The 20,432-nt window shown below is 56.6% G+C and overlaps 1 protein-coding gene across 9 annotated transcripts in view; it reads left to right on the top strand.

Moving 5' to 3' along the window:
- Nucleotides 1-20,432, top strand: part of PITPNM2 (phosphatidylinositol transfer protein membrane associated 2) — a 100,072-nt gene that overhangs the window by 64,152 nt on the left and 15,488 nt on the right. For 8 of the 9 annotated variants that reach the window (XR_013959566.1, XM_080650499.1, XM_080650503.1 and 5 more), the window contains 8 exons: nt 6,771-6,946; nt 11,173-11,387; nt 12,671-12,792; nt 15,283-15,510; nt 16,497-16,802; nt 17,802-17,897; nt 19,570-19,674; nt 19,872-19,942. Coding sequence is in view for 8 of the 9 variants with exons in the window: in XM_080650499.1 (XP_080506625.1) it covers nt 6,869-6,946; nt 11,173-11,387; nt 12,671-12,792; nt 15,283-15,510; nt 16,497-16,802; nt 17,802-17,897; nt 19,570-19,674; nt 19,872-19,942 (1,221 nt within the window). In the remaining variant the exon portion in view is untranslated. Of the gene's footprint in view, nt 1-1,342; nt 1,440-6,770; nt 6,947-11,172; nt 11,388-12,670; nt 12,793-15,282; nt 15,511-16,496; nt 16,803-17,801; nt 17,898-19,569; nt 19,675-19,871; nt 19,943-20,432 lie in introns of those variants that run through there. The other variant, XM_080650502.1, reaches the window with a different exon arrangement.

Genomic DNA, 20,432 nt, shown 5'->3' with positions numbered 1-20,432 from the left:
AGGTTGTGAGTTCGGTCCCCGGTCAGGACACATACAAGAAGCAACCAATGAGCCCTACCTGGTTTGGCTCAATAGACAGAGAGTTGGCCTGCGGACTGAAGGGTCCCAGGTTCGATTCCACTCAAGGGCACATGCCTGGGTTGCGGGCTTGATCCCCAATAGGGGGCATGCAGGAAGCAGCCAATCAATGATTCTCTCTCATCATTGTTTCTATCTCTCTCTTCTCCCTTCCTCTCTCTGAAATCAATAAAAAAATATATTTAAAAAAAAAAAAGCAACCAATGAATGCATGAATCAGTGGAACAACAAATTGATGTCTCTCCCTCTCCCTCTCCCTCTCTCTCTCTCTCTCAAATCAATCAATCAAGAGGCAGGAATGGAGAGTGGTTTGGAGAAGGGGACAGAGCGCTGGAGACACCATTGCGATTCAGCTCATGAGAGATGCCTGATTCTCTGGGGTTCCCTGGGCTGAGCGCTTGATTCCTGCCCCGCCCCCACAATGCCCCGAGAGAGGCCAGCCCTTCCCTGGACTCCTGTCCAGCCTTGGTCAGGTCCTCCTGCCCACGAGTTACCGATGGGCAGTTCCTGAGAAGGGAGGGGTCCTCACGCTAGGATAAGGTGACCGTGAGGGGCGGGCCTTGGACTATGGAAAACATTGTCCCAAAGCAGGCGGGGCCCTTTGCCCGCACTGCCCAGCTGTAGGGAGTGCCAGTCCTGGTGTCGTCCGTGAGAACGACCCCGCTGGGCGCTGGGCAGTGCCCAGTCTGTGCAGCTGACCGGCAGCCCAGCTCCTCTGGTGCCTTCTGCTCCCATGTTATGCCCACGGGCCTTCCAGGCTTGACCAGTGTTTATTTTTCCTCTGTGCTTCCCCGCCCCCCCCGCCCCCCCCCCCCGCCCCCCCCGCCGGCCGTGGACAAGGCTGGCATCCATCATCTGCGGGAGGGTTTTTATGGGGCACTGAAGGGAAGCTAATAATTCTGAAAAGCAGAGCCAGTTCCCTGGAAGCTTTCCAGGCATGCGGTGTTCTCCGCCACCCTGGGAGCCTGGCCGTAAAGGCCACGCTGGTCGCTCGCTCGCTCGCTCACTGGGGTTGAGCAAGACCCGGGCAGAGCTGTGCGGACACGAGTTTGCTTGGGCACACACACGTGTGCGCACCGCCCCCTGGGGACCCTGGCCTGGCCTTTTGGCCCAGGATGCAGCTTGGCCTGCTTGTTGCCTCTGAGTAGAACATTTGGACCTAATGTGGGCGGCCTGAGGCACCTGCACCCGCTCACCCCAGGGCGCAGTAGATCAGGCCCGGATCGCAGGCCACACAACGCCGACTGTCAGGCCTGCTGCCCTTGACTCTGTGTGGCTTTGTCAAGTGACAGCCCCTCCGGCTTTCTCTTCCCGCCTGGCCCCGCGGCTTCCCAGCACTGCCTTTCCGAGTGCGATAAACGGTAAATCGTGGGCATCTAAGAGGGGCTGGCGGCCACGCCAAGGTCATCTGGGCCACCGCGCACGCCCTATCTCATCAGGGCCCCGCCCCGCCGTGGGTAACAGGGCGCAGCCTCTGTCTGTCTGTCTATCTGGCTGGGCTTGTGCCCCTGCACATGCTCTTGGGGGGTGTCTGGCTCTGCGAACAGTTTGAGCTGGCGGGGACGCGGCAGGGAGGGTGCGCTGTTCTTGGCGGCGCCTCTGCTCCAAGGAGCAGCTAACGGAGCAATTTGCCGTCAGCACGTTGGCTGCTCGGTGGCGGCTTTTGCCCGGAGATGGGCTTGGGGACCGTTTGCCGAGCAGACCTTCCTGAGTCCCTACTGAGTGCCACAGTCGGACAACTGGGCTGTCATCTCACGGGCCCAGGTGCCCTTCAAGCCACAGGGACCCCCCAGCGCCCGAATTCCGGCACCCGGATAGTAAGATTTCTTGTTCAGACTATAATTTAAGGACTTTATTTGCCTGGTTATGGAGTTGAGCCTCACGTGCAGATCTCCTCTCCCTTTTCCTGATAAGCGAGCCCAGAGCTGGCGAGCCTGATACGGGTGTATAAGTCACAAAATTGGGGTGCCGATCGCCCTGGGCTCGAGGCCGCCCTGGAGCAGGATGCTTTGCTCTCTGCACCTTAGCGATAAAAAGCCCCCCACCCTCCTCCCTGGTGCTGTTTGGTTGGGGTGTTCCCAGCAGGAGGGGAGAGGGCGCTATGCCCTGCAGCTCATCACACCTGGAACTCCAGGCGTCATCTCCTCCTTTATAAGTTGATGTTTGGACTGGAGTGGGGTCCTCAGGGCCCAGCCACCAGGTGGAAGTCCACTGTCTTAAAGAGACAGGTGAGCCAGGCCAGCGTGGCTCAGTGGTTGAGCGTCGACCTATGAACCAGGAGGTCATGGTTTGATTCCAGGTCAGGGCACATGCCCGGGTTGCGGGCTCGATCCCCAGTGCACTGTGTGCAGGAGGCAGCCGATCAATGATTCTCTCTCATCATTGATGTTTCTAGCTCTCCTTCTTCCTTCTTCTCTAAAATCAATAAAAATAGATGTTTTTAAAGAAGATAAAGGTGAAGCTACCCTGAGGGCAGGGATCCCCAGCTCCTTCCAGCTCAGACTTTCTCTGGGGATATGCCTGGTCCTGCTTGTACCCTCAGGGGACAGAGAGGCGGCCGATGGGTTAACTTCATATACACACTCTCCTGCCCCACCCCAGGCCTGGCAGCTGGCCCTGGGGTACAAAAACTGCCCCTTTCCCCTCCCACGAACCTGCGGCCCCTCGGTTCATCTGGAGCCCATCATCCTGGATGGATGGGGGCAGATGAAGTCCTTTTCCTATTACCCACTCTGGCCCCTGATTGGGGACCGGCAGGTTTGGGAAGCAGGGGCGGAGGAAGTGGAGGAGAGACCACAGAAAGGCAGAAGAGGCGTTCCAGATGCCCCAGGTCCCCAGGAGCTGTGTGTGGCCCCAGCTTCCTGCCAGCCACCGCCCCCCCCCCCCCCCCCCCGTGCTGCCAGTGCCTGGCAGGCTCCGCTGGCCTTGGAGCCGCTCCAGACCTAACGGGCAGAGCGCAGCCGAGTCGCGTTTGGACACATTCCACCCGCGTTGTCCCCGCACAGCCTCCCTCCTAAAGTCCACCTGTGACGTCAGACCCCGCTGATCGTGGAATACGGACTCGGTTCTGTGCCCTCGATTCTCGTGCTTCCCTCCCAGGTAGGGCGCCTCGCGGTGGCCTCCCCTGGAAGGACGTGTCCGCCTTTCCTGCCTGCTCCTGCGCCCCCACTTCGATCCACTCCCTGTAACCGACCCGTCTTCACCGCAGCCCGCCAGCCTGGCCACCCGCCCCTTTGAGCCCGAAGCTGTTTCTGAGGCCCGGGCGTTGCCTTTTTCTTTTTTAAGTATTTTTTTTGTTAAATATATTTGTATTGATTTCAGAGAGGAAGGGAGAGGGAGAGAGAGAGAGAGAGACATCGATGATGAGAGAGAATCATTGATGGGCTGCCTCCTGTACGCCCCCCACTGGGGATCGAGCCCACAGCCCCGGCATGTGGGGAGCAGGAATGGAACCGTAACCTCCTGGTTCATAGGTCACGCCTAACCACTGAGCAACACCAGCTGAGCTGGACGTTGCCTTTTTCCTACGATGCCTAGAGGGTCCCTGACGGCCTTGGGCTCCTGCCCTCGATTCCGTGGATGGCACCACACGTTCTCGTCAACTGCAGGCCTGTCCTCTCTCCTCCCTGTGTGGGCTCTGGCTGGACAGGCTGGCTGCCTGAGGACCAGGAGGGTGACTCCCACCCCAAATCCAGGCCAGGGCTCCAGACACACCTTGCCCAGGGCGGATCCCTCCCCCTAGGACGGCCCTGGTTGCCACGCCCAGTGGTCTCCACTCTGACGTTGTCTGGCCCTGCTGTTCCCTCAAAGACACTGATGAACGGGGGTCCTTCCTAGGGTCATGAATCCAGGGCTTCGGGGAGCCCCAGGATCTCCTAGAGACCTAGGGCCAGGTGCCATCATTGAGGCTCCGTCGAGGATTCGCCCCTGTCCTCGGAGGGAGGGGCCTGGGCCGTGCTCCTGGGGCGAGGTGCGCACGGGTCCCCCGGATTCCTTGCCTGGCTTCCCTCATAGAAAGACCTCTCAAGACTTCCTTTTTCTTTCTTCCCCTCCCTGTGCCAGGCCCCCAAGGCTGCCCAGTGTAAAGCAGTAAAATATCGTTCTGTCTAGTCCACCCGACTCCACCAGGGACGATGAAATGTGTGTCTGCCTCGCGCGCCCGGGCAGCCTGGAATAGGCATAATGAGATTGTCTGAGGGTTCAGCTGCCGGGCAGGCGAGGAGGGCTCGGGGGACAGGAAGACACACAAGCCACTCCGCCGCCTTTCATGAGGGGGCTGCAGTCTGCCTGGGGCCCCTTGCTTCAGGCTCAACCAGGAAGAGAGCAAGGGGACCCCATCGTGCCCACCAGGGCCTGGCAAGGGGCCAAGTGTCCTTTGGATGTGCATGCCCTGGGTGCTCGGCTGTGTTTCTCTGATGGCGGTGGTTTGGAGTCTGCAGCGCAGGCGGGAAGCTGGGCCACACACAGGCCTGGACGCCTGCCTTCCAGCCCCTGCTCAGACCCTGACTGCCAGCTGAGTGCTGGTCAGAACTGGACTGAGCATTTATGGGCAGGATGGGAGAATTTTGTGGGAGGTAAAATGAAAGATCAAAGAGATTAGGGAATTTGCTCACGGCCATAGCTGGGAGGTGGTAAAAGAATTGGCTGACTCAAAGGCTATGATTTTTTTAATATAAATCTTTATTGTTCAGATTATTACAATTGTTCCTCTTTTTTCCCCCCATAGCTCCCCTCCACCCGGTTCCCACCCCACCCTCTGCCCTTACCCACCCCCCCCATTGTCCTCATCCATAGGTGAACGATTTTTGTCCAGTCTCTTCCCGCACTCCCCACACCCTTTCCCCCCCCAAGAATTGTCAGTCCACTCCCTTTCTATGCCCCTGATTCTATTATATTCACCAGTTTATTCTGTTCATCAGATTTTTTATTCACTTGATTTTTAGATTCACTTGTTGATAGATATGTATTTATTGTTCATAATTTTTATCTTTACCTTTTTCTTCTTCCTCTTCTTAAAGAATACCTTTCAGCATTTCATATAATACTGGTTTGGTGGTGATGAACTCCTTTAGCTTTTTCTTATCTGTGAAGCTCTTTATCTGACCTTCAATTCTGAATGATAGCTTTGCTGGGTAGAGTAATCTTGGTTGTAGGTTCTTGCTATTCATCACTTTGAATATTTCTTGCCACTCCTTTCTGGCCTGCATAGTTTCTGTTGAGAAATCAGCTGACATTCGTATGGGTGCTCCCTTGTAGGTAACTAACTGTTTTTCTCTTGCTGCTTTTAATATTCTCTCTTTGTCTTTTGCCCTTGGCATTTTATTTTATTTTTTTTTTAATATATTTTATTGATTTTTTTACAGAGAGGAAGAGAGGAAGGGAGAGGGATAGAGAGTTAGAAACATCGATGAGAGAGAAACATCGATCAGCTGCCTCCTGCACGCCCCCTACTGGGGATGTGCCCGCAACCAAGGTACATGCCCCTGACCGGAATCGAACCTGGGACCCTTGAGTCCGCAGGCCGACGCTCTATCCACTGAGCCAAACCGATTTTGGCATTGCCCTTGGCATTTTAATTATGATGTGTCTTGGTGTGGTCCTCTTTGGATTCCTTTTGTTTGGGGTTCTCTGCGCTTCCTGGACTTGTAAGTCTATTTCTTTCACCAGGTGGGGGGAGTTTTCAGTCATTATTTCTTCAAATAGGTTTTCAGTATCTTGCTCTCTCTGTTCTTCTGGCACCCCCATAATTCAGATGTTGGTACGCTTGAGGTTGTCCCAGAGGCTCCTTACACTATCTTCATATTTTTGGATTCTTTTTTCTTTTTGCTTTTCCAGTTGGGTATTTTTTACTTCTTTGTATTTCAAATCTTTGACTTGATTCTTGCGATCCTCTAGTCTGCTGTTGGATCTCTGTATATTATTTTTCATTTCAGTCAGTGTATGCTTAATTTCTAGTTGGTTCTTTTTCATATCCTCGAGGGTCTTGCTAAATTTATTGGCCTTTTCTAGAAAATTCTTGAAAAACCTTATAACCGTGGTTTTGAACTCTATATCCAGTCGTTTGCTTTCCTCCATTTCTGTCATTTGTGACCTGTTTCTTTGTCTCTGCATTTTGGCTGCTCCCCTGAGTTGATAGAGTAGCTTTGTGTGCTAGGTGTCCTATAGGGCCCAGTGGCTCAGCCTCCCCAGTTACCTGAGGTGGACACTCTTGGTGCACCCCTTTGTGGGCTGTATGCACAGTCTTGTTGTAGTTAAGCCTTGATTGTTGTTGGTATCACTGGGAGGAATTGACCTCTAGGCCAATTGGCTGTGAGGATCAGCTGTGTCGCTATGATTTCTTTTTTATGTTTTTTTTTTTATTGATTTGAGAGAGAAAGAGAGAAACATCAATGAGAGAGAAACATCAGTTGGCTGCCTCCTGCTCACCCCCTATTGGGGATCAAGCCCACAACCCGGGCATATGCCCTGACCAGGAATCAAACCAGCGACCTCCTGGTGTACGGAATGACACACCACCAACTGAGTCACACTGGAGGCTGGGGCAGGGGACTTGTTCAAGGTCACGTGGTGGGCTCACAGCAGAACGGGGACCAGAACTCTAGCCTCAGGTATAGGCCCCGCCCTTCCTCAGTGTTCTTGTACCCATCAGTCTTTGCAGAAGGTGACTCACCTGTCCTTTCTCTCTCCCTCAGGGGTCCTTGGTGAGCTCTGTCATGGTTATGTAAGGAACCTCGTCACCTAGAAGTCCCAACACGCAGTTCCCCATCGCCGGGAAGGCGTGGACTCCAAGATGATTATAAAGGAGTATCGAATTCCTCTGCCGATGACCGTGGAGGAGTACCGCATCGCCCAGCTCTACATGATACAGGTGGGTCGGGGGCCAGGGCTGGCCACGCCGGGCGCACACGCAGCCCTCCGCACCCGTGCACTGGGTGGCGGTGTGGCCTTCGCGCACCGAGTCTGCCCACTGGGCTCCTGGTAAGTGTCTGGCCGCCAAGCACGGTGCCGGACACACCACGGCATGCCATGGGATGCCTGTGGCATGGATGGTCTTGCCAACGCTGTATTCACGACATATAACACCCGTCATCTCACTGATCCCAGATATTATTCTCATGTTTAGTCAGCTCAGCTGCTGGAACAAAATACCCCAGAGTGGGGGGCTAGAACAAGCAACATTGACTTGTCACCATTCTGGAGGTTGAGACGTCCAAGGTCAAGGTGCTTGGACTGGGTGTCTGGGGAGGGCTCTCTTCTTGGCTTGCAGACGGCCACCTTCCCACTGTGTCTTACATGGCAGACAGGGGAGGGGCTCTCTGAAGTCTTTTTTGTTAAACTTTATCTTTATTGTTGAAAATATTACAGATGCCCCCTTTGTTGTTGTGGGTGGTTGTTTTTTTCCCATTGACCCCCTCCATCCCACACCCGCCCCTCCCAGGCCTTCGCCAAGTTATTGTCTCTGTCCAATAGAATCATCATACAGGAGTCAGGGGAGTCCGGGCCGGCAGGGCCGCCACCTCCACCCCTGGCTTTGCTTGGTGGCTCCCACCCTTCAGCCCAGGTCTGGGGAGTTAGTTAGGAGCTCCCTGCAGAGCCTGGTCCCCAGCTTCCTCCTGGGAGGAGCTTGGTGGAGCTCCCAGCGAGGGAAGCTTGACTGGGAAGAGGACAGAGGCGAACTCGGCCTCTCTGTTTGCTCCAAACTGCTTCAGAAGCGCCACTCAATTCCCTCTTGAGCCACTTACCCTGCAATTATTCCTCTAGAGCAGGGAGAGAGGAAGAGGCTCATCAGCCCCCCAGTCCTGAGTACCCTGGAAATCGCTCAGCCTGTGCGAGGTCCCGGCTGGTCTGCCACAGCCGCTGTTTGTCCTGCGGCTCTGTAATCCCCTCCCACACCAGGGGAGCCCCCGACTACAGCCGCCCCCACCCCAGGCTCCGTGTGGCCTGCTGCATGCAGACCCCTGGGGACTGACATTCAGCTTCTAGAATATCCAAAGCTCTTTCACATTCAATCACCTCTGCCTCTGGGCCCCTCAAAAACACCTGCCATCCTCACCCCTCTTTTGAGATTTAAAAAAAAAATCATCTATTCATATGTATATATATATACATACATATATATAATTGATTTCAGAGAGGAAGGGAGAGGGAGAGAGAGATAAAAACATCAACAATGAGAGAGAATCATAGATCATTGCCTCCTGCAGGCCCCCCACTGGGGATTGAGCTCACAAACTGGGCATGTGCCCTGACTGGGAATTGAACTGTGACCTCACGGTTCATAGGCTGGTGCTCAACCACTGAGCCACATTGGCCTGACAGAAACATCTATTCTTATGCCTCCCATGTGATGTCTCCTATGGCCCGGGGGCTGTTCACACACTCTCCCTCTTCCGAGCCCCACTCCTCCTGCTCCCAAATTTGTCTCACCTGCATCTGGCCCCGAGTTCCCAGGGTCTTCATCCACCGTGGGGGACACAGACAAGCCCATTATCTCCACTGTGTGCAGGTTTCACGGGTGGGAACATAGTCAGACCTCAGTAAAGCTGTTAACAAGATAAGTTAAACTCACCAGACTTCTGTGCCCAGCCTGGGCCGAAGGCTGGGTGACAGAGATGTGCTGGGGATTGAGACCACAACCGGGGCATGTGCCTTGACCGGGAATCGAACCGTGACCTCAACCACTGAGCCACGCCGGCTGGGCACGTGTTCGAGGTTTTAAAAACAAAGGAAAAGTTGGCCTGTCTGGGAGAGAGCCTGCTCTCCTGGAAGAGGCCGGGCAAATGCTTAGCTCCCAGCGAGCCCTGGGCGGCGCTTGGCCAGGACCCTGGACAGCGCCGGGAGCCGCTGCCTGGGGGGCTTCTTGCTCTTTGCCGCTTCCCACCCCCTTCATTAGCCACCACCCGGGAGCCTCCTGTTTAACACTGAAGGATCCTGGCTTCCTGGGGTCTGTGCTTTGCCCGCACCAGGCCCTCGGTGGCTCAGCCCCTCCTGTGCGGCCTCAGGCGGGGGGAGGGAGAGGGCAGGATTCTCCACCCAGCCTGCGCCAGCAAAGCAGGCAGGGGTCACAGGTGCGTGCATGTGAGCATGCGCACACCTGCTGTTCAGGAAACTGACCGAAGGTAGCCTTGGCGGTGCCGTCACGTTACCATGGAAACAGATGCTGGGCTTAAAGTCACCAGCATCTCAACCTCGAGGTTTTCTGCATAAGCAGAAACCTGAGCTTTTGAACACCGGCAAGGATGTTGGTGGCCGAGACACGCTCAGAGGTGACCCAGGCATCCTATCTAGCCCAGGCGGGGGCCCCGAGGCCCCTCCCCACTCCCCACTCCCCACAGTTGATCTTTCTGAAGTCTGAGAGAGAGCAGGAGACAGGATTGCTTTTGGCATGTGTGTGTTTCGTCATATACTAGTTTCATTGAGATGTAAGTCACGCACCAACCAATTCACATGTTTACTGTGTACAGTTTAGTGGTTTTCATTATGTTATGAAACCACAATCAATTGAGAGCATTTTCATCTCCTCAAAAAGAAGTCATTTTCCGTTCCCAGTTCCCCATCCCTGGGCAACCAATAATCTGCTGCCTGGCTCTCTGGATTTGCCTATTCCGGATATTTCGTAGAAGTAGGATCACACAGTATGTGGCCTTTTGTGTCCGGCTTCTCTCACTCAGCATCATGTTTTCAAGGTTCATCCACATTTTCGCCGGTGCCAGTATTTCATTTTTGTGGATGAATCATAGTCCATTGTATGGATATAATTTGTTTATCCTTTGTTGTTGTTGTTAATCCTCACCTGAGGATATTTTTCCCATTGATTTTTAGAAAGAGTGAGTGGAAGGAAGGGAGGGAGGGGGAGAGAGAGAGAAACATCGATGGGAGAGAGACACATCAATTGGTTGCCTCCAGCACATGCCCTGACCGGGACCAGGGATAAAACCTGCAACCCAGGTAGGTGCCCTTGACTGGGAACCGAACCCATGACCCTTCGGTGCACCACACTGACCAGAGCCGTTGACCCATTTTTCAGTTCGTGGAGATCTGGGTTGGTTCCGCCGCCCCCTGGCTGTTGTGACTAGTGCTGCTCTGCACATGGGTGTCCAAGTTCGTGTGCTGACCTATGTTTTCATATCCTCGGATGTATACCTAGGAGTGGAACTGCTGAGCCATGTGGGAACTCTGTGTCCACCTTTTTGAGGAGCCGCCACACTGTTTTCCACGACGACGATACCGTTTCGCCTTCCCACCAGCAGTGCATGACGGTTCCAATGTCTCCACATCCTCACCAGCACTTGCTAATCGTTTGACTTCTTAGCCATCCTAATGGGCGTGAAGGGGCATCTCATTGTAGATTTGATTGGCATTCCCTGATGACTAGGGCGGCTGAAGCATCTTCTCATGGGCTTGTTGGCCATTTGCGTATCTTTTTTTTTTTTTTTTTTTTTGAGAAATGACTATTCAAGCCCTTTGTGCATGTTTGAATTGGGTTATTTCCTTCTTTGTTGTTGAGTCATAAGAGTTTTTAATATCTTCTTTTGGATGCGCATCCCTTATCAGGTATATTATTTACAAAAATGTTCGCCCATTCGGTGGGTTGCCTTCCTCTTTCTTCTTAGTGTCCTGTGGTGCACAAAAAGTTTTACATGTTTTATGGAACCCATTTTATCTATTTTCCCTTTGGTTGCTTGCGCTTAAGAAACCATTGTTAAATCCAAGATGATGAAGACTTGCCCCCCTCTATCTTCTAAAATTTTTATAATTTTAGGTCTTTGATCTGTTTGAGTTCATCTTTATGTGTGGTGTGAGGTAGGGGTCCAACTTCATTCTTTTCCATGTGGAGAGCCAGTTGTCCCAGCACCATTTGAAAAGACTATTATTTCCCCATTGAGTGGTCTTGGCATCCTGGTTGAAAATTAATATGTATAGCTTGCAGATATAGGTACATGGGTTTCCTTCTAGACTCCTGCCTCGCCTACATAGATCTGCCTATCCTAGCTCCTCCTCCCACTCAGCTCTCCGGGGCTTGGTCACCTGAGCCCCTTCCCTTCTGCACAGCACTGTGGCCCCCACACATGGACGGTGCCTTTGTCCCCACAGAAGAAGAGCCGCAACGAGACATATGGCGAAGGCAGCGGCGTGGAGATCCTGGAGAACCGGCCGTACACGGACGGCCCAGGCGGCTCCGGACAGTACACACACAAGGTGTACCACGTGGGCAGGCACATTCCCAGCTGGTTCCGCTCCATCCTGCCCAAGGCGGCCCTGCGGGTGGTGGAGGAGTCCTGGAACGCCTACCCCTACACGCGAACCAGGTGAGCAGGGAGGCGCCCTGTGGCATAGATCCTGGGAGCGGCCCTCCGGGTAGGCTCAGCCCCTGCACCCCAGGCTTCCCAGGAGCTGAGCCTCTGTTCCAGGTAGGGGCGCCCTGAAGGTTCCCTAGGGTTCCCTGCAGAAACAGGCAGGAGAGGGGTGTCAGGGAGGGAGGCCTGGAAGGCATGAGTTCAGCAAGGTCCGGCTGAGACCCCCTTGCCATCTGGGAGCTCAGGGCATACAAACTAAACCTTGACGTTCACCTGAGAATTGGGGACAGTCAGCAGCTGGGAAGAAGCATGACCTGAGGGTAGACCAGATGGCCCAGATTCCCTCCAGCCCTGAGACCCTCAGCTACATGCCATGTTGACCTGGGGTTTCCTTTAGATCCCCTGGTAGGAGGTTCTTCACTCTGTGCCCCCACCTCGCCCAGTGTAGCTGAGCACCACTGGATTAGACCAGACAGGGTGCGCCCAGCTGGCTGCCCACCTGCTATGCAGATAGGGTCCCCACGAGTCTCCCGGGCTCCCTTCCCCATCTTGGGTGAGGGCCTGGAGCCTGCCCGAGGATCCTTGGAGGCCATTCCTCCTCCCAACAGCACTCTCCTCCTCTGCGCTCAACTCCAGCCAAGAGAGAAGGGCTGGCCCAGCCTGTGTGGCTCAGTGGTTGAGTGTCGACCCATGAACTAAGAGGTCAGGTTCGATTCCCAGTCAAGGGCACATACCCGGGTTACAGGCTGGGTCCCCAGTAGGGGGCGTGCAGGAGGCAGCTGATCAATGATTCTCTCTCATCATTGTTGTTTCTCTCTCTCTCTCTCCCTCTCCCTTCCTCTCTCTGAAATCAATAAAAACATTTTAAAAAAGAGAGAGCAGGGGGCGGGGGGGCTGTTCCCTTGTTACCAGACCTGACTCCTTGTGGGACAGCGGGCAGGGGTGGCATGTGGCTCGGAGTGCTTGTCCCTTTCTGCCCACTCAGCAGTAGGCTGTGGTAGTTGTACCTGCGTCTGTACCATGCCTTATACACGGGAACCTGGACACGGCTTCCAGCAGCTTCCTGCCACATCTCCCTCTTCCCCTAAACCCGCCCCTTCCCCCGCCTGGCCTGGGCTGTCCTTGGGACGAGGGGAAGGTCCAGGAGGTGGACAAGACAGATGAGTCTCGTCCACCACTCCAGCCTCCTTCCACCTGGGTGTCCTGCCCTGCAGGTCCGGCAGGTCCTGACCCGGCCACCCCACGCCCGCACCCTCCACCCAGGGGTCCTGATGGATGCTTTTCTTCCCCCACAGGTTCACGTGCCCTTTCGTAGAGAAATTCTCCATCGACATTGAAACCTATTATAAAACCGATGCTGGAGAAAACCCCAACGTGTTCAGCCTGTCTGCCGTGGAAAGGAGCCAGCTGGTGATCGGTAATGTCCACCACGACGCTCCCACGCTGGGGAGGGCAGGCGCCCTGCTGGGCCGTGTTGGGGTTCCCTGTCCGTGGGCCCCTCGTCTCCTGGCCGGGAAGGCTCCCGATCCGCTCCTGTCCTGGGTCTTGAGCAAGCATGGGAGGGGGCGCCAGGGGAGACAGGGTAGGCCTTCTTGGCCCCATTTTTCTGACACGTACACTGAGGCTTAGTGCCTTGTACACGCTGAGCCCCGTCCCTCCTTCCCTTCAAGGTGTCCCCACCCATGTGTGCTCAGTGGGTGGGGTGGGGCTGCGTCCCCTTCATGGCAGGCGGCCTCTACCCCTCTCCCCTCCAGGTGACTGGGCCACGCAGCGAAGGGCCCCATTTGTTAAATCTGTTTTTCCAAGAGGGGCCAGAAATCAGAATTTTCATGTGACATCTCCCAATTCCTCAATGTTGGCAACTAATGAAAAATCTCTGTAAATAAACTCACTCTGGCCAAACATACATCTGTGGGCCTGACGCAGCTCAGCAGCCACCAATCGGGAACCCCGGGTTCCAGGCCCAGGAGCGAGTCATGTGGAGGTGGTTGGGCAGGTGCTCGGCCGGAGGTGGCCCCTCGCCCCAGGAGCCAACTCCCAGGCCACTCTCTTATGGGTGTGAAGGGCTTTGCCCCTGAGAACAGCCCTCCATTAGCCCCACTGGGGCCTGGAAGCTGTTACTTTGCGCCACAGACGGGGCGGAGGGGGAGGGGGGGCGGTGCTTACACACAGAAGTTGGTTGCCTCAGAGTCCTGGAGGCCAGAAGCCCAAGGTCGAGGTGTGCCCGGGGTTGGTTCCTCCGGGGGTCAGCGAGGAAGGCTCTGCGCCAGGCCTCTCTCCTGCTGGCGGACCTCGGTGTTCCTGGCTTGTAAACGCATCACCCCAATCTCCGCTGTCATCTTTGCATGGCGTTCTCCCCACGGCGAGTCAGGTCCAAATGTCCCCTTTTTTATAAGGACACTAGTCATGTTGGATCAGGGCCACCCTAATGACCTCATTTTTATTTGATTACATCTCTGGAGGCCCTATGTCCAAATAAGGCCATATTCTGAGCTCCTGGGGGTCAGGACTCTAACATATGAACTTGGGGGGGCGGGAGCGTGTTCTACCCAGAAATACCCATAACAGGAGGGACGGCCCCAGCACAACGCAGGCCCTCTGGCAGCTCCGTGGGCTCCCTACAGAGGCCCCCCGCATGGCTCCCGTTCTCAGCCCTCTCCTGTGGCCTTTCTGCCTGAGCCGGCTGGGCATACGGTCTGATCCAGGCAGGAGTTGTTGTTTTTTTTTTTGTGTGTGTGTGTGTGTGTGTGTGTGTGTGTGAGTGTGTGTGTGTGCTTGTTTTTTTAAATATTTATATGTATATTTTATAAACATTTTTATTTATTTCAGAGAGGAAGGGAGAGGGAGAGAGAGATAGAAACATCAGTGATGAGAGAGCATCATTGATGGCAGTCTCCTGCATGCCCCCTACTGGGGATTGAGCCCGCAACCCAGGCATGAGCCCTGACTGGGAATTGAACTGTGACCTCCTGGTTCATAGGTCGACGACGCTCAACCATTGAGCCACGCCGGCCGGACCGGACTTTCATTCCCTTCCCCCCGGCCCCTGTGCTGTAGCACTTGGCGCTCCTGACCCCTCACTGCTTTTGGTGGAGCTCCTGTCTGCATCTGCATCCCACAGCCCAGACCCGGTGCCAACCTGCCCGGGAGCTGAGACAGCCCGGGCCTCGCTGGGGCAGAGCCCCCCGCATGCCATCCTCCCCACACGTCTCTGAGCCGCACACCCTGTCCCGGGCTCCGTCTCAGCACCTGTGTCCCAGCCCTGCTAACCCACGAGCCGCACAGCGGGTGGTTTTGATTTGGGGGAGGAGACGGGTGCCAGGCGGTGGCGGCTCATGTCCTTCCCAGAGTCACTGCCATTCCTCGTGTCACCCTGCAGCCCCCAGTCCCATTTCTCAGCCGCCCAGCCCTGTGGCATCGGCTACCCCCGTCAGGACTATCCTGGGCCCTTGAATTGGCTCTTCCTGTCTCCGCCCTTTTGTCGGGAGGGTTTCTACGGGCCAGCCTGCCTCCAGACTGTATATAGTGCCACCTGTCCCTCCAGGCACCACCCACGCACTTAGCCTGGCCAGTAATGCTTCAGATCCAACCGAGCCCTCATCACCTCTCCCACGTGGACCCCTTAGCCTCCCCCACCCCCTCACTCCATCAAGTCAGTGCTGCTGGGACAGTCTCCGCTTCATGGGGCTTCTGTGGCTGAAATGCCCCTTTCTGGGAAGCTTTACCTGGCCTCCTCTCTACCCATCCCACACCCCCATGCGTCTTGGGTAATTGGTAGAAGGCACATGAAACGTGGGGGTTGCTGAAATGATTTGAAAAAGCCTCAAGGAAAGCCGGCAGGGACACGGGGAGGCGACGGGACAGGAGAGGGTGGAGGTGTCCACTGACTTTCAGGGTCTCCTCCCAGACTTCATCGACATCGTCAAGGATCCCGTGCCCCCCAACGAGTATAGGACGGAAGAGGACCCCAAGCTGTTCCACTCGATCAAGACCCAGCGGGGGCCCCTGACGGACAACTGGATCCAGGAGTACAAGCAGCAGGTGTTCCCCATCATGTGCGCCTACAAGCTGTGCAAGGTGGAGTTCCGCTACTGGGGCATGCAGTCCAAGATCGAGAGGTTCATCCACGACACCGGTGAGCACCTGGCGCCGGCGCCCTCCTCCCCGGTGTCCCCACCTGCAACCCCGCCTGTGTCCCCACCTGCAATCCCACCTGTGTCCCCAACTGTGTCCCCGCCTGCAACCCCGCCTGTGTCCCCGCCTGCATCCCCGCCTGCATTCCTACCTGTGTCCTCCCTCGCCTGTGTCCCCACCTGTTTCCCCACCTGTGTCCCTGCCTGTGTCCCCACCTGCAACCCCGCCTGTGTCCCCACCTGTGTCCCCGCCTGCAACCCCGCCTGTGTCCCCGCCTGCAACCCCGCCTGTGTCCCCACCTGTGTCCCCGCCTGCAACCCCGCCTGTGTCCCCGCCTGCAATCCCACCTGTGTCCCCACTTGCAGCCCCACCTGTGTCCCCACCTGCGTCCCCGCCTGCATCCCCGCCTGCATTCCTACCTGTGTCCTCCCTCGCCTGTGTCCCCACCTGTGTCCCTGCCTGTGTCCCCACCTGTGTCCCTGCCTGCAACCCCACCTGTGTCCCCGCCTACAGCCCCATTTCTGTCCCCACCTGCATCGCCTCCTGAGCCTGGACTCTCGGGAAGTCCTCTTCCAGTGTTCCCCACCCCCTCCAGGGCAGAAATTCCCCCAAATTCAGAGTGACTTCTGAGCAGACGCATTACTGTGGGAGGCCCTCTGTGAGCCAAACCCCACACTCACAGGGGGGAAACTGAGGCACAGGACAGTGATTTGCTGAAGGCTACACTGTGGCCTGCGACATGGGGTACCTCCCAGCCCCGAACCTGGCCCGTGGGGCCTCTGAGGCCCAACTGATGCTGCCTCCGTCTCTGTCCCCCTCTCACCTCCGTCTCTGTCCCCCTCTCACCTCCGTCTCTGTCCCCCTCTCACCTCCATCTCTGTCCCCCTCCCGCCTCCATCTCTGCCCCCTCCCACCTCCGTCTCTGCCCCCTCCCACCTCCGTCTCTGCCCCCTCCCGCCTCCATCTCTGTCCCCCACCTGCCTGCAGGCCTGCGGAAGGTGATGGTCCGGGCGCACCGGCAGGCCTGGTGCTGGCAGGACGAGTGGTACGGGCTGAGCATGGAAAACATCCGGGAGCTGGAGAAGGAGGCGCAGCTCATGCTGTCCCGGAAGATGGCCCAGTTCAAGGAGCACGAGGAGGAGGCCGAAGAGCTGTCCAAGGGCGAAGCCGGCCAGGACCACACCCCCGGGGAGCCCCCACAGCCCAGCAGCAGCGGCGAGCCCCTGGCCGGCCGCGGCCTGAAGAAGCAGTGGTCCACATCCTCCAAGTCGTCGCGGTCGTCCAAGCGGGGAGGTGAGCCGTCCCAGCCCCGCTGCGGGTCCCTGCCCTCGCTGGTCCCCCCATGACAGCCCTCAGCCCCCCGAGGCAGGGAAAGCCAGCTCTGGGAATGGACTCTTGCTTTCGGACCTTGTGGGCCACAGCTGCCCGGAGTTAGAGCCAGTTGCCTGCTGGTAGGAGAGGCCCAGGGCGCCCCACACCTCTCTAGCAAGTTCCCCCAGGCTCACCTCCACAGCTCGGGCAAGACAGGCTGGTTATGTGGGAACCCCCTCCCAGCCTCTCCTGGGACCCAGCGGCAGCAGCTCTGAGGAGCCAGGGTACCAGGAAGAGAGGGGGCCTGGGTGAGCCCCACACAGCACACGGGGGGCGGGGGGGTGGCCTCTGCTCCTGAGGACCAGACCCCACGTTCTGAGCCAGGCCAAGGAGCGAGAATAAGGCTTCAGACCTGAGAAAGGCCTTGCTCAAGGGAACTTTGGTGGGCCGACCGTGGTGGTTTTGAAAAACAAGGCATCTCAAGTAAAGCCAGGAGTCCCCTCTGCAGAGCGGCTCTTCCCACGCCGGGCGTGTCCGTCCCTGTGCAAACGGGTCCGTGGAAATGTACACACGGACACCCTTATCTCCTCCCCTCCTGCCACTGCCCTGGTCCCCGTCTGTCGGCTCTGCCTCCGGAGAATTTAAGGAGCAGCATCGGGGCCGGCCCAGGGCAGAGGCCCAGGGAGGACCCAGGCCCGTGTGACCGCCCGCCCGGCCGTGCCCCTGATACCCTCCCACCGCCATGTCCTCCCCCAGACGGGACGGGACGCGGCTGCATTGCAGCAGGTGGGCTGGGAGGGGGCAGTTTTCAAAGTCCCAGGAGCTGCTTCCACCAAGAGGAGCCAGGGCCGCCGGCCCCTCCTCTCTCACCTCCTTCTCCTCCGAGCCCTGCTGCCCTCGCTCCGGCACCTCACACCCGCCTACCTCTGTCCCCAGCCCCGTCCGCTGGGTGGTCGGTCAGTCGGGGGTTTTGCCTTCCAGCCAGCCCTTCCCGCCACAGCATCTCAGAGTGGAGGATGCAGAGTATCGCCCGGGACTCAGACGAGAGCTCGGAGGATGAGTTCTTCGATGCGCATGGTAGGCGGGCTCCTGGACGGCTCTGGGGGCCTTCCCACGAGAGATCTGGGGGTCTGAAAGAGTTGGGGTGTGTGGGTCGAAGTGGCAGTTACCTATGCCCAGTCCTGGGTGAGCCGCATGGGACAGAGGCTGAGAGGCTGAGTGAAGTCACCCGCAGTCTCGGGCTCACCCCAACCAGAGGTCAGGATGTACCGGGGCCTGGCAAGTGGGGACCATGCTCTGAGACCCCCCAGCAATGGACCTAGGATCAGAAGGAGGCTTTTTTCCTTGTGTGAATTTGTTTCCATAAGAAGTTTCATAAAAGCATACCTTCTTAAAATTTTCTGATATATTTTTTTTGCAATGATCTTTTTTTTTCCCATCTGATGTAAAAACTTTAGAAAATGCAGACAAGCAGAAAATACGGGAAATGCCCATTTTCCCACGAATCCTAAAATAAGCACAGCAAGCACGCAGCCACTGTGTCAGGAGAAGCCAACACAAAGCCCTCGCTTGCTTCAGCCCCCGGCCCTCCTCCCGAGGAAATAAGAGGGGCCTGCGGACAGGTGTGGGAGGGGGGCTTCCAGTTTGCAGGTGACAAGCAGGACACAGGCTCAGAGAGGGACAGGGACTTGCCTCCAGACACAGCAGGGCAGAGGCAGGACCAGAGCCTTGTCCAGCCGCCTCCACAGCTTGACGCGGGCAGAGGAGCTACCTGATTATGGCATCTTTTTTTTTTTTTTCAGAGAGGAAGGGAGAGGGAGAGAGAGATAGAAACATCAATGATGAGAGAGAATCACTGATTGGCTGCCGCCTGCACGCCCCCCCACTGTGGATCGAGCCTGCAACCTGGGCATGTGCCCTGACCGGGAATCGAACCAGTGACCTTTTGTTTTGTTTTTAAATTCTTTATTGTTGAAAGTATTACATATGTCTCCTTTCCCCCCCCATTGACCTCTCTCAGTCCGCTCCCGCCTACCACAATTTTTTTAAAAGGTCAGGCAGCCCTAGCCGGCTTGGCTCAGTGGATAGTGTCGGCCTGTGGACTGAAGGGTCCTGGGTTCGATTCCAGTCAAGGGCACATGCCTGGGTTGCAGGCTCGATCCCCAGTAGGGGGTGTGTTGGAGGCAACTGATCAATGATTCTCATCATTGATGTTTCTCTCTCTCTCTCCTCCCTTCCTCTCTGAAATAAATAAAAATATATTAAAAATAAAATAAAAGGTCAGGCCCTAACCGGGTTGGCTCAGTGGATAGAGCATCGGCCTGCGGACTGAAGCGTCCCAGGTTCGATTCCGGTCAAGGGCATGTACCTTGGTTGCGGGCACATCCCCAGTAGGGGGTGTGCAGGAGGCAGCTGATCGATGTTTCTCATTGATGTTTCTAACTCTCTATCCCTCGCCCTTCCTCTCTGTAAAATATCAATAAAATATATATTTAAAAAATAGTAAGAAATAAAAAAATAAAAATAATAAAAGGTCAGGCAGCAGCCCCATGATGGGTGTGCGGCCACGTGTCCGTCTGTTAAGGAAGGGGGAGAGCAGAGCCCAGCACGGAGCAGCACATGGGCCAGAGAAACATGAGAAACCAGAGCCAACACTCCAGGCCCCCCACCTGTGGAACAGGCCTCCCAGCACCCCGCCCCCCAGTCCCTGTTCCCCAGCAGCATGCTGAAGCCCCTCTTTCCTCCCCAGAGGACCTGTCCGACTCAGAGGAAACCTTCCCCAAGGACATCACCAAGTGGAACTCCAATGACCTCATGGACAAGATCGAAAGCCCTGAGCTGGAGGACACGCAGGGTAACTGGCTGGCGTGCTGCAGGGCCTGGGAGGGTGGGGGGAAGGCCCTCCTCTCTGATCCAGCTCCTGGGCCTGGGGGCAAGGTGGAGTGAGGGAAACCCTGGGCCCTGCCTGTTACCCTCACAGCCTCTGTCTGGTGGGCCTGGGGCTGGCCCGTTGCCCCTCTGCTCAGAGGACCCCCCGCTTCTGTGTTGCAGATGGGCTGTACCGTCAGACCGCCCCCGAGTTCAGGGTGGCCTCCAGCGTGGAGCAGCTGAACACCATCGAGGTGGGTGTCCATGTGGCAGAGGGCGGGGGCTGTGCTGCTGGTGGTTCCCAGAGCTGCCAGGGGGAGGGGGCAGGGCTCAGAGGAGTGGAGGCAGGACTTGGCACCCGCAGCCTCACTCACGTCCCCCCTGGCCTGGGCCCCCACCCCCGCCGATGTCCCCGAGAACTGGCAGGGATGGTAGGCAGCCTCTGAGGAAGGACCTGACCCAGCTCCTCCCCTGGAAAGTAAAATGAGAAACTTGTAAATTCCAGACCAAACATAAGACCACCCTGTGCTCAGCCTTCCTGCATTACCTGAAGAAAAAAAGATGGAAGGGGAGGAAGCAAAAGCCATCTAGGCAGAAGTGATGTAGCCAGCGGCTGCCACCCCGCTGGGGACGGGCGGTGCTCTCAGTGCCCAATAAAGCTGTGTCCGCAGTGCCTGTGTCTGCTTTGGGGGTTCTTTGCACGGAGCTCAGGCCCCTCCTGCTCCACCCGTGGGTGGTCAGAGC

This window comes from Plecotus auritus (assembly GCF_963455305.1).
Source record: "Plecotus auritus genome assembly, chromosome: 13".
NCBI classification, from domain to species: domain Eukaryota; kingdom Metazoa; phylum Chordata; class Mammalia; order Chiroptera; family Vespertilionidae; genus Plecotus; species Plecotus auritus.
The sequence above is the reverse complement of the archived record's forward strand: the minus strand, read 5'-3'. Positions and strand labels throughout refer to the sequence as shown.